Here is a 17,844-nt window from a genome sequence, read left to right as displayed (position 1 = left end):
GACCTGCTGCCCCAGGGCCCCTAGGAAGTTTCCTGAGCTCTCCAGAGCTGCGTCTCCAGCTTCCAACATGGATACTTCCAAGGGCAGTTCCTGTGATCCTGCTGGAACCCAGATGCCTTATGGACAGAAGAACCCAGATGCCCCCTCCCCACAAGCAGGGAGAAAGCCGAGCCAGGAGCTTGGAGGCTGACAACACCAAGCAAGTCAAGCAACGTCCCTCCCAGTCCCCTTTGACTTTCTGGCCTTCATATCCCATTGTCTTGTGCGTCTAACTTTTTTTTTTTAAACAACAGGAGTGATAAATAAACCTTTTTACTGCAGATGGAGAGATGAAACTAAATCAAGCCAGCCAATTAACCTGTAATTAGTTGCTGAGAGCTGAGAGAATGAGGAAGCCACAGTTGATGGCATCAGTTTTTAAACATTTTTATTACCAGAAAAAAATTCAGATCTATGTATCAACATTGGTTATGCTCAGTAAGGAAAGTACTTTCTTGGAGGCACATTTTTATTATTCGTTAAGCACTTTGGTTAGAGAATCCCTCACAGGGTCAGATCTGGTTTATGTCCTGGTGAACATTCAGATTTTGCTCCCGATAACCAAAAGAAAAGCAGTGTGAATCAAGATCCATTAATCCTTCACCCAGGATAGAGAACTTGATTTTTCATCAGGCTGAGGCAAGTATTTCTCCCTCAGATAACTAGAGTGCCTCCTGCTTATCTTGCGCAGTTTCTTTTTCCCTGAGACTGAGGGGTGGTGGTCCAGTGTCCACCATGGGGCGTGAAGGACCCAAGTCCATGACTGCTTCCAGGACAAGACAAGAGCACTACGTGCCTCTGCCTAGATCTGGGCACTAAGGTAACTGGTGAGACAGGTGACTTTCAATAATGTTTCAGTATAAAGGTGGATGTTCATTTCTTTTCGGGAAGCTTAGTGTTTTGTCCAGTGACCTGGTCATGCCTGGCAGTGGCTACTGCCAGGAGCAAACTGGTAAACCACTGTCTGCTGCTGGAACAAGAGCAAACTGGACAGATCCCAAAGGGTCCAGCACAGCACCTTCAGCAACATAAACACTCATTTAAAAGTGCCCGCAGAGTGCTGACATTCAACCAGCAGAACTAAACACCACTAGGTGCCAGTGGGGTGGTTCGTAGAGCAGCAGGACCTGCCTGCCTACCTGTGCCCAGGCCCTGCAAGGCTTGCAGCAGGAGGACCACCACCTGGGGTAGTTGGGGGAGGGGGACTGGGGCAGCTCAGGAAAAGGCTCCTCGCAGGCGAGCCCCAGAAAGAAGTCAGGGACTGCACTAGGGGCCCCAGGACGGGCGGGAGCAAGGCCACAGGGTGCAAACCTCCGAGAGGCCTTCAGGGTTCCCGGCAGGAATGGTGGGAGCAGGGGGGCATCCAGGCATCTCTGGCTGTCTGAGGGAGAACAGTTGGCTGGGGGAGCGTGGCTGGGGGAGCGTGGCTGGGGCTGCCGTCAGAAGGGGAGGTGGTACCTCTCTGGGTCCCTCCAGCCCTGGGGTGGGTGAGAAGGAGATGGGGCCCAAGGGTGACACCAGGCCTGGTTCTGGCCCTCATCAAAGCTCTATGACCTTCACAGCCACACTCCCAGGAACCCTGCGCATGTGAGCTGCCCATCCTTGTAGGTCAGAAGCAAATCCAGCACTTAAGACTTTCCAACCTGAGCCCGAAGTCCATGCACGCCAAACCAGAAGCATTTAGAAGCCAGAGAATTGAGAGGCAGCACCCTAGAGGGGGCGTGAGGGTCGTCCCCGTGTGGGGCCACTCACGACCCTTCACCCCGTGTTAGCTCAGGCTCCTGCTTTTCTCATTAGGAGACAACTCTAACTTCTAGAGGTAGCCATGCTGGCGCCCCACAAGCTGGTTGAACCGCGACCTGGGGCGGGGCCAGGGTGCAGCATCTGGCTCTCCTCTGAGCAGCCCCGGACACTCACCGAGTCTGGTCCCCCATCCCGGAGAGCCCAAACAGCGAGGCCCAGCCTCTCCTGCTGGGGTGATAGGGAGACTAGCACGTCCCTCAGCCAGAGACAGAGGCAGGGAGAGTTGGCCCTCGACAGCGCGCGGCAGGATGCGTACAAGGCGTAGCCGCTGGTCTCCCGATCTCGGTGGTTGGTCAGGAACGCTCCCAGCCCCGCCCACAGCTAGGCCAGGTACCGCTCCAGGCGGTTCCCTGAACGCAATGCGCTGTATCCAGCATCAAGGTTCACTCTGTCGCTCCCCTCACCCGTGCTCCTCTAGCCGGAAATTGCTCCACCAGCTGAAGGCCCCGCCCCCGCAGCAGGCCCCGCCCCGCCCCAACTTCCCCTGGAACTCGGAGACCAGCACCCCCTACCCGCCCAGGCACCCGCAGGCGTGCTCTCAAGGGTGACCAGCGAGGGCGCTCTCGGGGTGCAGACGGGAGAAGCGCCCGAGGGCCCAGATGGGGAAGACGTTTCTGTAGCTAGTGTAGCTGATGGCGCAGGACTTGTTGAAGACCCCGCTGATGTTCTCCTGAAAAGACACAGGGGTTAACACAGCGGCTCCACTAGGTGGAGGACAGCTCCCTGAACCGGACCCTGACCTCAGCAGGCAGGCTTACCACCCCCCACCTCTAGGACCCCAGGCCCTAAAGCAAACCTCAGCCTGGGCCACCAGCCCCTTGCAGGCTCATGTGGACTCACCCGAAGGGGGGTCAGCCTCCCCTGATCTCATGACCCCATGCCCTCCCACACTTCCTTTTCAGTAAGGGTCCACCGGTTCAGCCCAAGGTGTCTTGGCTGTGAGCTTCTCTCCTCCAGTCCTTCCCTGACACCACCAGCCCTGCCACCAGCCCAGGCCATTAGGACCTGCCACTGTCACAGACCTGCTTCCAACCCTGGTGATGTTTGTGACGCCCAAACCCTGCAGGCGAAACCCCACCCACAGGCCATGAGGGGTCTCGGGCCCTGTTGTGGTGGGAGCCACACGTACCTGGGGCCAGTCCCCGTTGGGCAGCTGCTTTTCAAGCAGATAGCTGACTCCTCTCTCCAGGGCCGCCACATCAGGGTGCCTGGGAGAGAGGGGCACTGAACACTCCCGCCGCCCCCCTGAATGAGACCCCCTCCGGCTGGGTCCTCAGGCTCACGCAGCCAAGCACAGGGATAAGGATGAGAAACACTGCCCGATGATGGACACCCTGAACCTCTAGGCCCGCTGGGAACAGCCGGTCCTCCAGACACCCCGGGGAGCGGGAATGCCGCTGGGATGGAGACGAGGGGACAGGAGGGCAGCCCACCTGCGGCCAAGCGAGCTGTCCCTGCCATGAGCAGTGCTCTCCCGTCCACCTGGCCACCGGTCCTCAGGGGCCTAACCTCGCTCGCTGCTGGATGAGGCACCAGGAGGCACGATGGCTCAGGTCAAGGTGCAGCCTGTCTGCCCCTGCCCACACGCTTGGCCTTCCTCTGAGGGGTTTAGGGAGGTTTCCCAATGGCCCCAAATCCAACAGGGGGCACAGACTGGGGCACCATGTACACGTCTGTGTGCATGACTCTGTGTGTGCATGTCATGTGTGCATGTGCCTGAGTACATTTGTGACACAGCCGCTGCAGGTGCTGCTACACAGTTGTGCCCTGGCAGCCCTGTGCCCTGGCTGACCTTGTTCAGAGGCCTTTTGCAGGAACCACCACCTGGCCGTACGGACCTGTCACCTATCAAGGTGACCTCCCCTTCCCCCTCCCTCCGCTGCCATCCCCACCCTGGCTGCCAGCTCACTGTCCTTCCTCCGCCCGACCCCGCGGCTCTGGGAGAGGCCTCAGGCCCCCACCTGACGGCCATCAGCCCCATCAGGGCCCAGCACGTGTTGTGGATCTGGGACCGGGCACTCTGCACGTAGCGACGCTGCTCGCAGGACTCGAAGTCCTCCCCCCAGCCTCCGTCTGCCATCTGTCGGGACAGCAGGAAGTCACAGGCCCGGGAGATCTCCGCACAGGCAGCCCTGCAGAGACAGAAGACTCAGAGCCATCACTCTGGGCAGGGTCCCTGCCCCTCCTCACCCTGGCCAGGCTTCCTCAGGTAACGGAGAGGGGGGTGTGGGCCCCCTGCACTCAGCGCGCCAGAGGGGAGGTGAAAGGGACAGAGGTACCAGCATCACAGGATTTTGAGAGATGACCAGACAGCTGCAGATGGGCTCCCGAAAGTGACACAACCCAGCCTGGCCAACCTCCTGGCCTGTGGCTGCTCCTGCTCCAGCCCAGATGTGGGACTTGGGTGGGGTAGGTGAGCTGGGGGAGGGCAGAGGGCCAAAGGCTTCCTGCCCCACACTAGCCAGAAGGCTCTGCAGAGCAGCGAGGCACAGCACCTCATACATTTTTCTGGAAAACTGATCTTATCTCAATGTTTAAAAGCATGTAAAAACAACCTCAAAGTCAAACATCTGAGGAAGAAAGCCCCCAGCAGAGTATTATGCTGAGAAGACGGCCTCCCACCACAGCACAAATGCCTGCACTCACCCATTATGGTAGGTGTGCCCCATGCAGGCGAAGGCTTCCAGCCCAAACCAGGTGCCATACGTGAAGCACACGCCCCAGGAGCTGGAGGAAGACAAGGGGGAACAGTCTGGTCCCTGAGTTCTCAGTCACGGCAGAGCGCCAGACAACAGGCTGCAGGCACACCTCCAGCACCCTCTGGAGTGCAGGGAGAGGCTGCATCTGTTTTCAAGAAGAACATCCTCAAGCCTGCAACACGGAGACAGACCTGCCCAACCTGGCTTCCACGGACAGCTTCACAAGCCAGATCCAAGCCCAGAGGAAGTGGGTGAGGAGCCATCAGGCCACCAAGTACTTCCAACGCCCTTGGCTACACTGCCCAGCAAAATGCTGAGCAGTGACCGTGGGGGATGGCCCAGGAGCATGTCCAGAGACTTCTGGGCAGCACAGTGCCTCCCTCCCACCCCTGCCCCTGGCATCTGCACCCACAAGCAGCACTCACCCTTCCCAGGAGCCATCAGGCCTCTGCTTCTGCCGACAGAACTGCAAGCCCCGCTTGAGGGTCTCCCTGCAACACAGTGGGACATCACAATGTCCATTCCAGCAAAGCAGCAGTGCACCTGCTACCCTCACCCCCCACTCTACCGCCTCAGAAGTATGAACATCAGTCAGTCAGTTCAGTTGCTCAGTCATGTCCAACTTTTTGCAACCCCATGGACTGCAGCACGCCAGGCTTCCCTGTCCATCACCAACTCCTGGAGCTTGCTCAAACTCATGTCCATCGAGTCGGTGATGCCATCCAACCATCTCATCCTCTGTCGTCCCCTTCTCCTCCTGCCCTCAATCTTTCCCAGCATCAGGGTCTTTTCCAACAGGTCAGTTCTTCTCATCAAGTGGCCAAAGTATTGGAATTTCAGCTTCAGCATCAGTCCTTCCAATGAATATTCAAGACTGATTTCCTTTAGGATTGAATGGTTTGATCTCTTTGCAGTCCAAGGGACTCTTAAGAATATTCTCCAACACCACAGTTCAAAAGCATTAATTCCTCAGTGCTCAGTTTTCTTTATGGTCCAGCTCTTATATCCATAGATGACTACTAGAAAAACCATAGCTTTGACTAGATGGATCTTTGTCAGCAAAGTAATGTCTCTTCTTTTTAATATTCTGTCTAGGTTTGTCATGGCTTTTCTTCCAAGGAGCAAGCATCTTTTAATTCCATGGCTGCAGTCACCATGTGCAGTGGTTTTGGAGCTCAGTGTTTCACATGAGATACTCTGCATATAAGTTAAATGAGCAAGCTGACAATATACAGCCTTGACGTACTCCCTTCCCAATTTGGAACCAGTTCATTGTTCCATGTCTGATTCTAACTGTTGCTTCTTAACCTGCATACAGATTTCTCAGGAGGCAGGTCAGGTGGTCTGGTATTCCCATCTCTTGAAGAATTTTTCACAGTTTGTTGTGATCCACACAGTCAAAGGCTTTGGCATAGTCAATAAAACAGAAGTAAATGTTTTTCTGGAACTCTCTTGCTTTTTCAATGATCCAACAATGTTGGCAATTTGATCTCTGGTTCCTCTGCCTTTTCTAAAACCAGCTTGAACATCTGGAAGTTCATGGTTCATGTACTGTTGAAGCCTGGCTTGGAGAATTTTGAGCATTACTTTGCTAGTGTGTGAGAGGAGTGCAATTGTGTAGTCTGAACATTCTTTGGAATTGCCTTTCTTTGAGATTAGAATGAAAACTGACTTTTTCCAGTCCTGTGGCGACTGCTGAGTTTTTCAAATTTGCTGGCATATTGAGTGCAGCACTTTAACAGCATCATCTTTTAGGATTTGAAATAGCTCAGCTGGAATTCCATCACCTCCACTAGCTTTGTTCATAGTGATGCTTCCTAAGGCCCACTTGACTTTGCATTCTAGGAAGTCTGGCTCTAGCTGAGTGATCACATCATTGTGGTTTTCTGGGTCATTAGGATCTTTTTATATAGTTCTTCTGTGTACTCCAGCCACCTCTTCTTAATATCTTCAGCTTCTGTTAGGTCCATACCATTTCTGTCCTTTATTGTGCCCAATATGAGCATGGTCTCCCTTAAAATACATAAAATAAGTAGGAGCATGATCTTCCTTAAAATACACAAAGACAAATGGTTCATAGAGGAGATACAAGGCTGAAGGAGCAGCGATCACAGGTCACAGGAGGAGAGCGAAGGGGCAGATAAAGGAGGAAATGAAAGAGAAAACCTCAGGGACAAGCCCACAGAAGCAGCTACAAAGGGGATCGGTGTCACCAAAAACAGGGTCAGTGACATAGATAAGTTTAAGTCGCACAAATGAAATTTTTTAAGTAAACATAAAGTGAGAGAGAAAATGATACGTTCGGAGGGCAGAGAAGATCCATCACAGGCCTAACTGATACTTCTGAAGAAGACCGGGTTCTCTGAAAAGGCTAGAGGTGAAGGTACGCATACAGCCTCAGGATGACCCACCCCCCACAATGCTCACTTGCCCCCAGGCACTCAGCCCATGTCATCCGTGAGCGGTGGCCCATAACCTGCATGTAGCCAGCTGACCCTGCAAGTTGACAGTCACTGCCTCCAGCTTCCCCTGACTGGCGGATGGACTCCCTGGCGCTACTGGACCCACCCTTGCTGGTTCTCATGGAGCCACTGTACAGAGGCCCACACAGCAGGAACTCAAGGGTGGCTCCAGCCAGCAGTCAACAAGGACATGGGACCTGGGGCCAACAACCCACGGGGGATGGAAACAGGCCAACAACTGCACGCATTTGGGGCAGACCCCAGTTGAGGCTCAGGTGAGGCCCCCATGCTGCCAGCATCCTGATGGCCACCTAGGGAAATCCAGAGCAGAGGCCCCGGCTCAGCCGTGCCTAGACTCCTGACCCACAGAAACTGTGAGGTGACAGACATGTGTTGCTTTGAGCGACCAAGTCTGTCATAATACTGTCACTCAGCAAGAAATACTAGTACAAAGGATGAAGGAACAAATAAGTAACATCAGCAATGAAAAGAGTGGTATGACTCTAGTTTTAGCAGAAATTAAAAAGTGAAAAAAAGAAAAACACATACATTTGGAAACTTAGACAAAATGTACAAATTACTCAGAATATTAACTTATCAAAACCGCCTCAAGAATAAAGGACATGAATAGTCCTACAACTACTAAAGATATGCATAAAAAACAAACTTTGCCCAGAAAAAGAACTCCAGGTCTAGACAATTTATAAGTGAAGTCTACTAAATCACCAAGAACAATCATTCTAATCTTATCAAACTCTTCTAGGGAATAGAAAGAGGAAGGAACATTTTCCCTCATTCATTCTGGGAGCTTAACATAAGCTTCTCAATCAGCCAGATAAGAGTGATGTGGTAAAGTAAAAACTTCAGGCTGTTCATTAATGGACACAGATGCAAGCTTCCAAATGTCATTCTTTTTTTTTTTTTTAAATTAAAGAAAGCTTTTATTTTGTAATGAGGACAAGTTTCATTTTAATGCAACAGTCCTCAAAATGCAGTCCACAACCAGCCAAATTCAAATGACCTTATTAAAAATGCATGTTCTCAGGCGCCTCCCAGACCTCCTGAATCAGAACTCAGGCAGTGCATCCAGACATCTGGATTCAACGAGTTCTCCTGGGACTGCTTTTGTCTTAGCCCAGGCTGCTACAACAAAATACCAAGACTGATGGGGGCGGGAGGGAGGATCTAAACAGCAAACTTTCATTGCTCACAGTTTTGGAGGCTGGGAAGTCTAAGATCAAGGTGCTGGCAGATCCGGTCCTCAGTGAGAGCGTTCTTCCTGGTTTGTACATGGCCGCTTTTTTGCTGCGTTGGACTTCATTATGGCGTGCAGGCTCCTCCTTGTGGGGCCTGGGGTGTCTCTAGTTGCAGAGCATGGAGCTTCTCTACCTGTGGAGCACGAGCTCTAGAGCATGCAGACTCAGCAGTTGCCCTGCTCAGGCTTCTCTAGTTGGGCTTAATTGCCTGGGAGGCAAGTGGGATCTTAGTTCCAGACCAGGGGTGGCACCCTCGGCCCCTTGTTTCTCAAGGATTAGGGTAAATGTTATCTTCTGAAGCTCCTTGCTCGTTTGTTTGCTGTCTGCAGACCTTTTCTTCATTCACACATTAACAGCTTGTCCTCGTATTAGCCAGATGGATGGCTGCACCTGATTCAAATTTTGGTAATCATCTCTTTTCTGGCCCAGGATCTCACATTGTATTTAAGTTTCATATCTTCTTGGTCGCCACCATCTGGGAAAACCCCTCAACTTTCTTTATTCTCTTAACCTTGACAAGCTTGAAGAATATTAACCAATTATTATACAGAGGCCTGCTTTTATTTTGTTTTATTGCTAAATTTGCCTCAGATTTGGCCATTGGGCAATCCTTCAAGTTGATTCCTGTGTCATTTTCACATACCTCTGTTATTTTGGGGGGCCCTTCCTTGCTTTCTGACATCTCTGCGTACCTCATTATTTCAACCCTGGAATGAGTCATTTCTCCACAGAAACTTAACGGAAAGTTTAAGGCAATGAAGCTGGCTCCAGGTACAGCCAAATTAAAGGGTTCAAGGAATTTCATAATGAATTCAAATCTGTTGCTCAAACTTTTGGCTCTGTTTTTCTCAGGTTCATTCTTAGGCAAGTGATATACATGGTGGCTAAGATGGCCATTGATGCTTACCCTCAGAACTGTTAGGCCTAAGAAAAACGAGAAAACTCCTGAGAGTCACTGTACAAGTCCCACGGAGAGGTCATGTTAACACAACTTGGGTCATATGTCCATCTCTGATCCAATCTCTTTGGTCAGGTATGTATCATATGACCACAGGCAGGGAGGAGAGGAGTTCAGCACAATAATAAGGGCACTGCTGCTGCTGCTGCTAAGTCGCTTCAGTCATATCCGACTCTGTGCGACCCCATTGATAGCAGCCCACCAGGCTCCCCCGTCCCTGGGATTCTCCAGGCAAGAACACTGGAGTGGGTTGCCATTTCCTTCTCCAAAGCATGAAAGTGCAAAGTGAAAGTGAAGTCGCTCAGTTGTGTCCGACTCTTAGGGACCCCATGGACTGCAGCCTACCAGGCTCCTCCGTCCATGGGATTTTCCAGGCAAGAATACTGGAGTGGGTTGCCATTGCCTTCTCCCCCAAATGTCATTCTTAATGGAGAAATATTAGAAGCACTGTCCTTCAAAATCAGGAAATAGAACAAAGATGCCACTATTACCAGTTCTGCTAAGCAAAATACTGAAGGTCTCAGCCAGGGCAATGAAACAAGAAAATGGACTACAGGCCTATGGATTGAAAGGAAAAATATGTCATTTGTAAGCTTTCTCTAAGAGAAAACCCAAAAGAATCTATAAGCAATTATTCAGACCAAAAAGAGTTGCCAAGATGGATTCACTGGTGAATTCTACCAAATATTTGAGGAAGAAATTATACCGTCTCTACAATCTCTTCCAAAGACAAGAAAGAGGGAATTCTGCCTAATTCACTTGATGAGCACAGCATACTAAAAACAGATAAGGACATTATAAGAAAGGAAAACTATAGATCAGTATCTCTAGTAGCACAGGCATTAAAAAATCCTCAATAAAATATTACCAAATCCAATCCAATCATGTATGAAAAGAATTACATATCACAAGTGAGAGTTATCCCAGGTATGAAACAACTGGTTCAACACTGAAAAATCAAATAATGAAATCCATCAAATCAACAGGCTAAAGAAGAAGAAAAATCACATGACCAAATAAACAGCTGTAGAAGAAATATTTACCAAAATCTAACACTTACTCATGATAAGAAAAGCTTTCAGCAAGCTAGGAACAGAAAGGAAGTTCCTCAACTTGATAAAGGGCAGCCACAAAAACCGATAGCTAATATCATATTTAGCGGTGAGAAACTAGATGCTTTCCTGCCAAATCAGGAACAAGAATGTCTACTCTCAGCACTCCTATTCAATTTCATATGGGAAGTCCTAGCTAAAGCAATAGGGCAAGAAAAGGAAATAAAAGGTATACATATTGGGGGTGAAGAAATAAAACTGTCTTTGTTCACAGGTTACCTGATTATTTACAGAGAAAATCCCAAAGACTCAACCAAAAAACTCCTGGAACTACTAAATAATTACAGCAAGGTTTCAGGAGACAAGATTAATATACAATAGACAATTGTTTTCCTACCACAATGAACAATTCTATTCTGAAATTAAAATCACAATACCCATTATGTTACCCCCCCAAAATTTGTAATGCACAGAGTGAATCTGAATGTAAGCTACGGACTTGGGATGACAATAATGTGTCAATACCAGTTCATCAATTGTATATTTTAAAAAAGTGTATCAAATTAATGCAGGATATTAATAACAGGGGAAACAAGGTGGGAGAAAAGTGGCTAAACAGGAACCCTCTATGCAATCTTTCTGTAAACCTAAGACTGCTATATAAGACAAAGTGTATTAGCTTTATTAAAGTTTAGCAAACTGTCTAGCTAGAAGACCAATATCAAAATCAGTTGCAGATGATCCTGGAAAGATGGCAGGGCAGGCAGCACAGGAATCCCTCTCCCACCACGACAGCTGCACTGGAAGAATGTGTCCAACATGACTATTCTGGAGGCCTGCCAACTGCTGAAGGACTGGAGGGTACCTGCTCTCAGCTCTTAGCACAGAAGCACTCCCCATCCCCTACCCCAGGGCCCGGCGGGCAGTTGTGCATGTGCCCTGGAGCATCTGCAGGACCCAGGGTGGGCTTCTCTGGTGGCTCAGGCAGTAAGAGTCTCCCTGCAATGCAGGAGACCTGGGTTCAATCCCTGGGTTGGGAAGATCTCCTAGAGGAGGGCATAACAACCCACTCCAGCATTCCTGCCTAGAGCATCCCCACGGATAGAGGAGCCTGGCGGGCTACAGTCCATGGGGTTGCACAGAGTTGGACACGACTGAGCAGCTAAGCACAGCACAGCACAAGAGAGCTTTCTCCTGTGTGGGAGGACTGACTGCAACTTCTTATTTCTCAAACTGTGGTCACAGACTATTGGAGAATTATGATTAACATTATAATTAGCTAATGTTAAAAAAGAAAGACTGCTGTGCATTGATAGTTTGGGTTAGCAGTTCACAAACTTTAACTGTCTATGAATCATCTGGGATGTTAGGTAAATGCAGGCTCTGGCTTAGCAGGTCTAGAGCTCCCAGAGACTGTGATGTGTCTCCTATACTGTGATTAGGGACATAACACTTGAAAGGGCCTGGGCACAATGTTCTACCTGCGCCAGTGCCTCTCCTCCTAGTGGGCCTGGATTTCCTGGCTGTTTGACAAGCCCACCTTAAAAAGTGCTGGCAGAGCCCCACTGAGGTGCAACCCAACTCTTCTGACCTTTAACCTGTTCCTGTTTTCTCCCCACTTCAATATCCTTTTTCTTTATGCTGAAGGACTTCATTCTTCTTTGGCCTCACAAAGATACAGGTACCTGTGCTTTTAGGTGCTGGTTTTTTTTTTTTTTCCAAGAAGTTTTATTGAGGTATAACTGACAGATGATATATTACTTGAAGTATATAATTTAGTAAGTTTTACTACATGTATACACTTGAGAAAGCATCGGCATACTCAGGACAATGGACAAACCATCCCTCTAATGTGTCCTTATGCTCCTGATGCTCCCTCCACCCTCTGGAAACCAATGATCTGCTTCCATTACAAAGATCAATCTGTCTTTTCTCAAGTTCTAAAGAAAAAGAATCATAAGCATGTAAAAGAAAAGAAAATATATATATTATCTATCCCTCTATCTATATAAAGAAATAGTATATACTTTCAATTTTATCCATAATTTATAGGTAGATTTACTAGAGATTCATTTATCATCTATATATAAGTAATAGTTTCATAAAGTACAAAATAGAATGCATGCATGGCATATACTGAAAACAAGAAACATGTGTCCATTTTAACTTTCCTTTCAGTTAGTTCCATGGTTTTACATGCAAAGCTACAGGCAGTAATGTACACTGTATTTCTTCTAAGGAATGACTCCACATTTGAAAATCACCATTCTCATAGGACAGCAAATTGAGTAACAAAGGGCTGTGCACCAGTCAGAGGCCAGCACAGCCTCACCACCCGTCCTGCCCCGCACACACAGTTGTAACTCCTCCAAGCCAGGTGCAACCACTCTCTGATAGGCCCCTGCTTTGTTGCCTTGTCTTTTCAGATTTCAGCCAGGGAGCAATGTTGTAACTACTTGCAAGGCTGGGGATTCTGGTGGAGTTTTCAAAGACAGTCACAGCTGATAGTTGAAGCTGCCACCAGTTCAGAAGTTTTTCTCCCATCTTTCAAATCTTTATTCTGCCTACTCAACTCAGAGAGCAACCCCCTTCAGCAGCTACATGGGGATCCTGCATCCCTGCCTGTTCGGTCCTTCCCACTCTAGCAGAGAACACCGGGATGAACCTGTAGACACAAGGGAATCTCATAATGTAACTTCCAAAAAGCATATGGTTTATTTTAACTGTATTATGTAGAAAGAGTTCACAATCATTTGCCTGTAGTTCACAGGCAATTATGCTATCCTCTAAGAGTGACAACTGGCTTCCCAGGTGGTGAAGTGGTAAAGAATCCGCCTGCCAATGCAGGAGACGCAAGACACGTGGGCTTGTCCCATGGGTCGGGAAGATCCCTTGGAGGAGGAAATGGTGTTGCCGCTCCAGTATTCTCATCTGGAAAGACCCATGGACAGAGGGGCCTGGCAGGCTACCCATGGGGTGGTAAAGTCGGACACGACTAAGAACTGAGCACACACACACTCCAGAGTGATGACTGCCTTGCATCCTTTCTAGATAAGCTTTATACGTTTTTGAAATTGAGAAAATGACATTTGAACTAATAAAGTTGAAACTACAGCATTTAAAAAAGAGGCTTTTCAAAGAAAATGCAAACTGCCTATAGCAAGTTCCCTTGCCAAAACTGATTTGCAAAAGAGCTAAGCGTGTTCCTTTGTTTACAAAACTACAAGAAATAATACGGATGAAAAAAGTGGACTATATAGGAGAAGTCAGATGTATGTTTTCAGTAGAAAGCATGAGGGATAAATAAATATGCATTTTCGTTGAAGGAAAAAAGAAAGTTATTTTGTTCTAAGGTAAAATGATTGTTCCAGAATAAAAAAGGAAAAAGAACAAAACCTGAATGGATGTAAAAAGCTGTAGGTTTATAGAAAAGGAATCTTAAGAGAGGAATTTTATGTTCAGTCAACTAAGATTAGAATGGATTTTATGCTAGTTTTTTTAAAAGGAAGAATTTTAATATCAAAATCACACTGGTACAAAATTAGAATTTGTTTTTCTTTGTTAAAAGGATATTTTTCTTAGATTGTTGGTCTGATCTTAATAAGAAAGATTTTTGTTTACCTTTAATATAATATGCCTAAGAAACTAAAATTCTATGATTTGTCTTTATCAGGTCTTTGATTACTTCAGAAAACTGAGTCTTCTCTACTAAAAGAAAGAAATGTTTTTTTACAACTATCTAACTTTCATTATGTGTTAAATTTCATGGGAAATATTGTTAAATAAGAAGTGAGGCTGAACTTTTTTAAGGAAATATTTATATGGAAATTGTTAATATAAATATTCCAAAAAACACAGGCTTTCTTGGTGGTTCAGCAGTAAGAATCCACCTGCAATGCAGGAGACACAGGTTCAATCCCTGAGTTGGGAAAATCCCCTGGAGAAGGAAAAGGCAACCCACTCCAGTATTCTTGGCTGGGAAATCCCATGGACAGAGGACCCTGGCAGGCTATGGTCAATGAGGTCACAAAAGAGTCGTACGTGAGTTAGCAACTAAACAACAATCAGAAATCATGAAATTCCCAAAAATCTGGTATGCCTTGATATAATGTCATCAGTCATAATACCAATTATCATTTACAGTTATTATTTTAAAAGTTATTATTTGTTTTACTTTGCAGCTTTTGCAAAAATATTCGTGCAAAAGTGCTTCATCTTCAAAGAGATTCATGGAAGACTCTGACAAGTCCTCTAGAATGAAGGTTTCTGATAAGTTTAGGATCAAAACACTGAATTGGGTAAAAATTTCTATAACTCTGATGGAAAACTGGTGAATTCATAAAACTGATAACAAAAGATCAAGAACAGCAAGCATTAATCACTGGAGACTAAATGAACTGATGAAGGTAATTATAATTTTTATAACATAATTATAATATTATAATTTATTATAATAAATAATTTATTATAATTATAAAATATATTATAATTGTGATTTTATGATTTTATATTTTTAATTATAATTTTTATAACTTCATTTAAAACATTGCTCATTCTTTATCATTTCATTTTCTAAATTTAAAGAACCCCTTTTCTTCTCTTTTAAGCTATCTTTAACTTACAGCAATTTGGTAAACAGTTATCTTTTTCTCCCAATCTGGTCCCCCCAGATCGAATTCTGAAACTCCTATTAAACACTCTAATTTTTCATAACAATACATATTTGTGAAAGTTCAATACAAATCTGTTCCAGTAACAGGCCATAACTGGACAATTCCTTGGCTTGTCCTCTTAGCCTAGAGAGATGCTGAAGGTCTAATCTGAGATTCCTTATGAAAAGCTTCAGCAAAACAGATTTTAAAAGCTTACATGGTCAGTCACTATTCCAGCTACACTTACATAACTAATCAGGACAAGTTTATTGAAAGTGGACTTGGGTATCTTTGACAGAAACAGAGGTTACTATGGATAGAAAAACTATTCTTCAATAATACACCATTATGTACATTAGATGGGAATACCAGACCACCTGACCTGCCTCTTGAGAAATCTGTATGCAGGTCAGGAACAACAGTTAGAACTGGACATGGGAACAACAGACTGGTTCCAAATTGGGAAAGACTATGTCAAGGCTGTATATTGTCACCCTGCTTATTTAACTTATATGCAGAGTACATCATGAGAAACGCTGGGCTAGATGAAACACAAGCTGGAATCAAGATTGCCAGAAGAAATATCAATAACCTCAGATATGCAGATGACACCACCCTTATGGTAGAAAGTGAAGAACTAAAGAGCTTCTTGATGAAAGTGAAAGAGGAGAGTGAAAATGTTGGCTTAAAGCTCAACATTCAGAAAACTAAGATCATGGCATCCGGTCCCATCACTTCATGGCAAATAGATGGGGAAACAGTGGAAAGAGGGCAGACTTTATTTTGGGGGGCTCCAAAACCACTGTAGATGGTAACTGCAGCCATAAAATTAAAAGACGCTTGCTCCTTGGAAGAAAAGCTATGACCAACTTAGACAGCATATTAAAAAGCAGAGACATGACTTTGTCAACAAAGGTCCGTCTAGTCAAGGCTATGGTTTTACCAGTGGTCATGTATGGATGTGAGAGTTGGACTATAAAGAAAGCTGAGCACCAAAGAATTGATGCTTTTGAACTATGGTGTTGGAGAAGACTTTTGAGAGTCCCTTGGACTGCAAGGAGATTCAACCAGTCCATCCTAAAGGAGATCAGTCCTAGGTGTTCATCAGAAAGACTGATGTTGAAGCTGATGCGAAGAACTGACTCATTGGAAAAGACCCTGATGCTGAGAAAGATTGAAGGCAGAAGGAGAAGGGGATGACAGAGGATGAAATGGTTGGATGGCATCCACCGACTTAATAGACATGAGTTTGGGTAAACTCCAGGAGTTGGTGATGGACAGGGAGGTCTGGCGTGCTGCAGTCCATGGGGTCGCAAGGAGTCGGACAGGACTGAGTGACTGAACTGAACTGATGATGTACATTAGATGCTAGTATCATTAATTGTCTTTGAAGTACTGAATCCTGAATTCTGATTTCTTCCTGTATGTAAATAGAACTCTTGAAACTAACACTTCCAATTTTCTTCCATCTTCTGAGTTCACTACAAAACGAATGCTGCCCTTTTCCCAAACCTTGCAAGCAAAAGCTGGACAACTTGATACAAACTTCAACAGCTCATGCAAAGACAGTCTTCACGCCTGTTGCTATGTGGCCACTCAGAAAGATCACCAGAGACTCACACTGAGAACCAGGAATATCTTATCTGATTGCCACGCCTGTCCTCACATCCTCTGACAATGCTTTGAACCCAACACCTAGAAATTGTCTCAACTGGCTGCTCCCCAAACTCAGAAACTGAGATTATAATTTGCTTTAACTATTACTCATTGTTTTCTTTTGTTTCCATAGAAATGCCTCTCACTGAATTACCTGATGGCTCAGATCATATAAAGGCTGATTTGGGGGAAGCACATGTGCAATACTGCCTCCTGAAGTAAAGCCCCCTATGTGTCTTTCCTACTGAGGAACGCTGAGGACATGCAGTTGCTGACACACTATATGTGTCTACATAAACAACGTTTAAAGTTTTTGAAGACTGAGTCAGAAAGCTAATACCTGAATCCGATGATAAACCATTTGATTTACTTCATTGATTAAATTTTGGCTCTGGGAAATTTTTCAATCTTGACTGTTGTTCTTTTTATAGTCATCACATTAAACTCTCAATGGTTTTAAATGTCTCACTCACATGCAGCCACTCACATGCCAAATGCTATCCATCAGAATGAGACAACTGGATGAAATCTGCAATAACCACATGAATGATGAACATCATGACTACATGGCCCTCCCATCGATTCAACTAATGAGAAGAGACAGCAGTGGTAGAGACAAAGAATAATGTGACACTGGCTGGTGATCCTCTCAGCCAGCCAAGACAGTGACCAAAAAAACTGAGTGCAGCCTGGAAAATTCCCCAAGGAGACAAAACCAGCTTAGTCATACAAAGGCTAATTTTGCTTACTTTGCAGAACTAACTTGACCTGGGTCATTTCTTGTTTACACCTCTGGAAATCATAAAGAAAACTGCTTCTCAAACTTGATACAAAGTAAGCACTGAAAATTTTAATACTGTAAACCAATCATTGTGAAGAATAAACATTTTGTTTTCTCACAATATAAGCTGCTTTATAACAATATATTCCCAACTCTCATTCAGAGTTTTGGTTTGAGCACTCTTGGTTTGCAAACTGTCTTTTTGATGTGTACATGATAAATCGTTACTAATTACTGCTTCAATGATTCATTGGTTTCTCTTTAGCTATTTAACAAAATAAAAACCTTTGACAAAATCTTGAACAAAATACTTACCAAGTCCAACAATCTATAAAAGGGAAAGCACATAATGACCAAGAATCATGAAACAATAGAATCATACAAGGATGAAGGAAAATCTGCAAAAATTGCATAGAAGCCCCGTAACACAGCAAGTCCACATCCACATCCTCAAGAAATGGGAACCTCTATGCTCCAAAAGACAAG

General features: G+C 45.8%; 1 protein-coding gene across 1 annotated transcript in view; it reads right to left on the bottom strand.

Moving 5' to 3' along the window:
* Positions 1-410: 410 nt before the first annotated feature.
* LSS (lanosterol synthase) overlaps positions 411-17,844 on the bottom strand; it is a 32,330-nt gene continuing 14,896 nt past the window's right edge. The window contains exons 18-22 of the mRNA XM_061167398.1: positions 4,967-5,032; positions 4,489-4,569; positions 3,804-3,974; positions 2,972-3,050; positions 411-2,512 (exon numbers count right to left, since the gene is read on the bottom strand). Coding sequence (XP_061023381.1) covers positions 2,381-2,512; positions 2,972-3,050; positions 3,804-3,974; positions 4,489-4,569; positions 4,967-5,032 — 529 coding nt within the window. The 3' untranslated portion in view covers positions 411-2,380. The remainder of the gene's footprint in view (positions 2,513-2,971; positions 3,051-3,803; positions 3,975-4,488; positions 4,570-4,966; positions 5,033-17,844) is intronic.

This window comes from Dama dama, chromosome 19, assembly GCF_033118175.1.
Source record: "Dama dama isolate Ldn47 chromosome 19, ASM3311817v1, whole genome shotgun sequence".
NCBI classification, from domain to species: Eukaryota; Metazoa; Chordata; class Mammalia; order Artiodactyla; family Cervidae; genus Dama; species Dama dama.
This window is presented reverse-complemented; position numbering and strand designations above follow the sequence as displayed.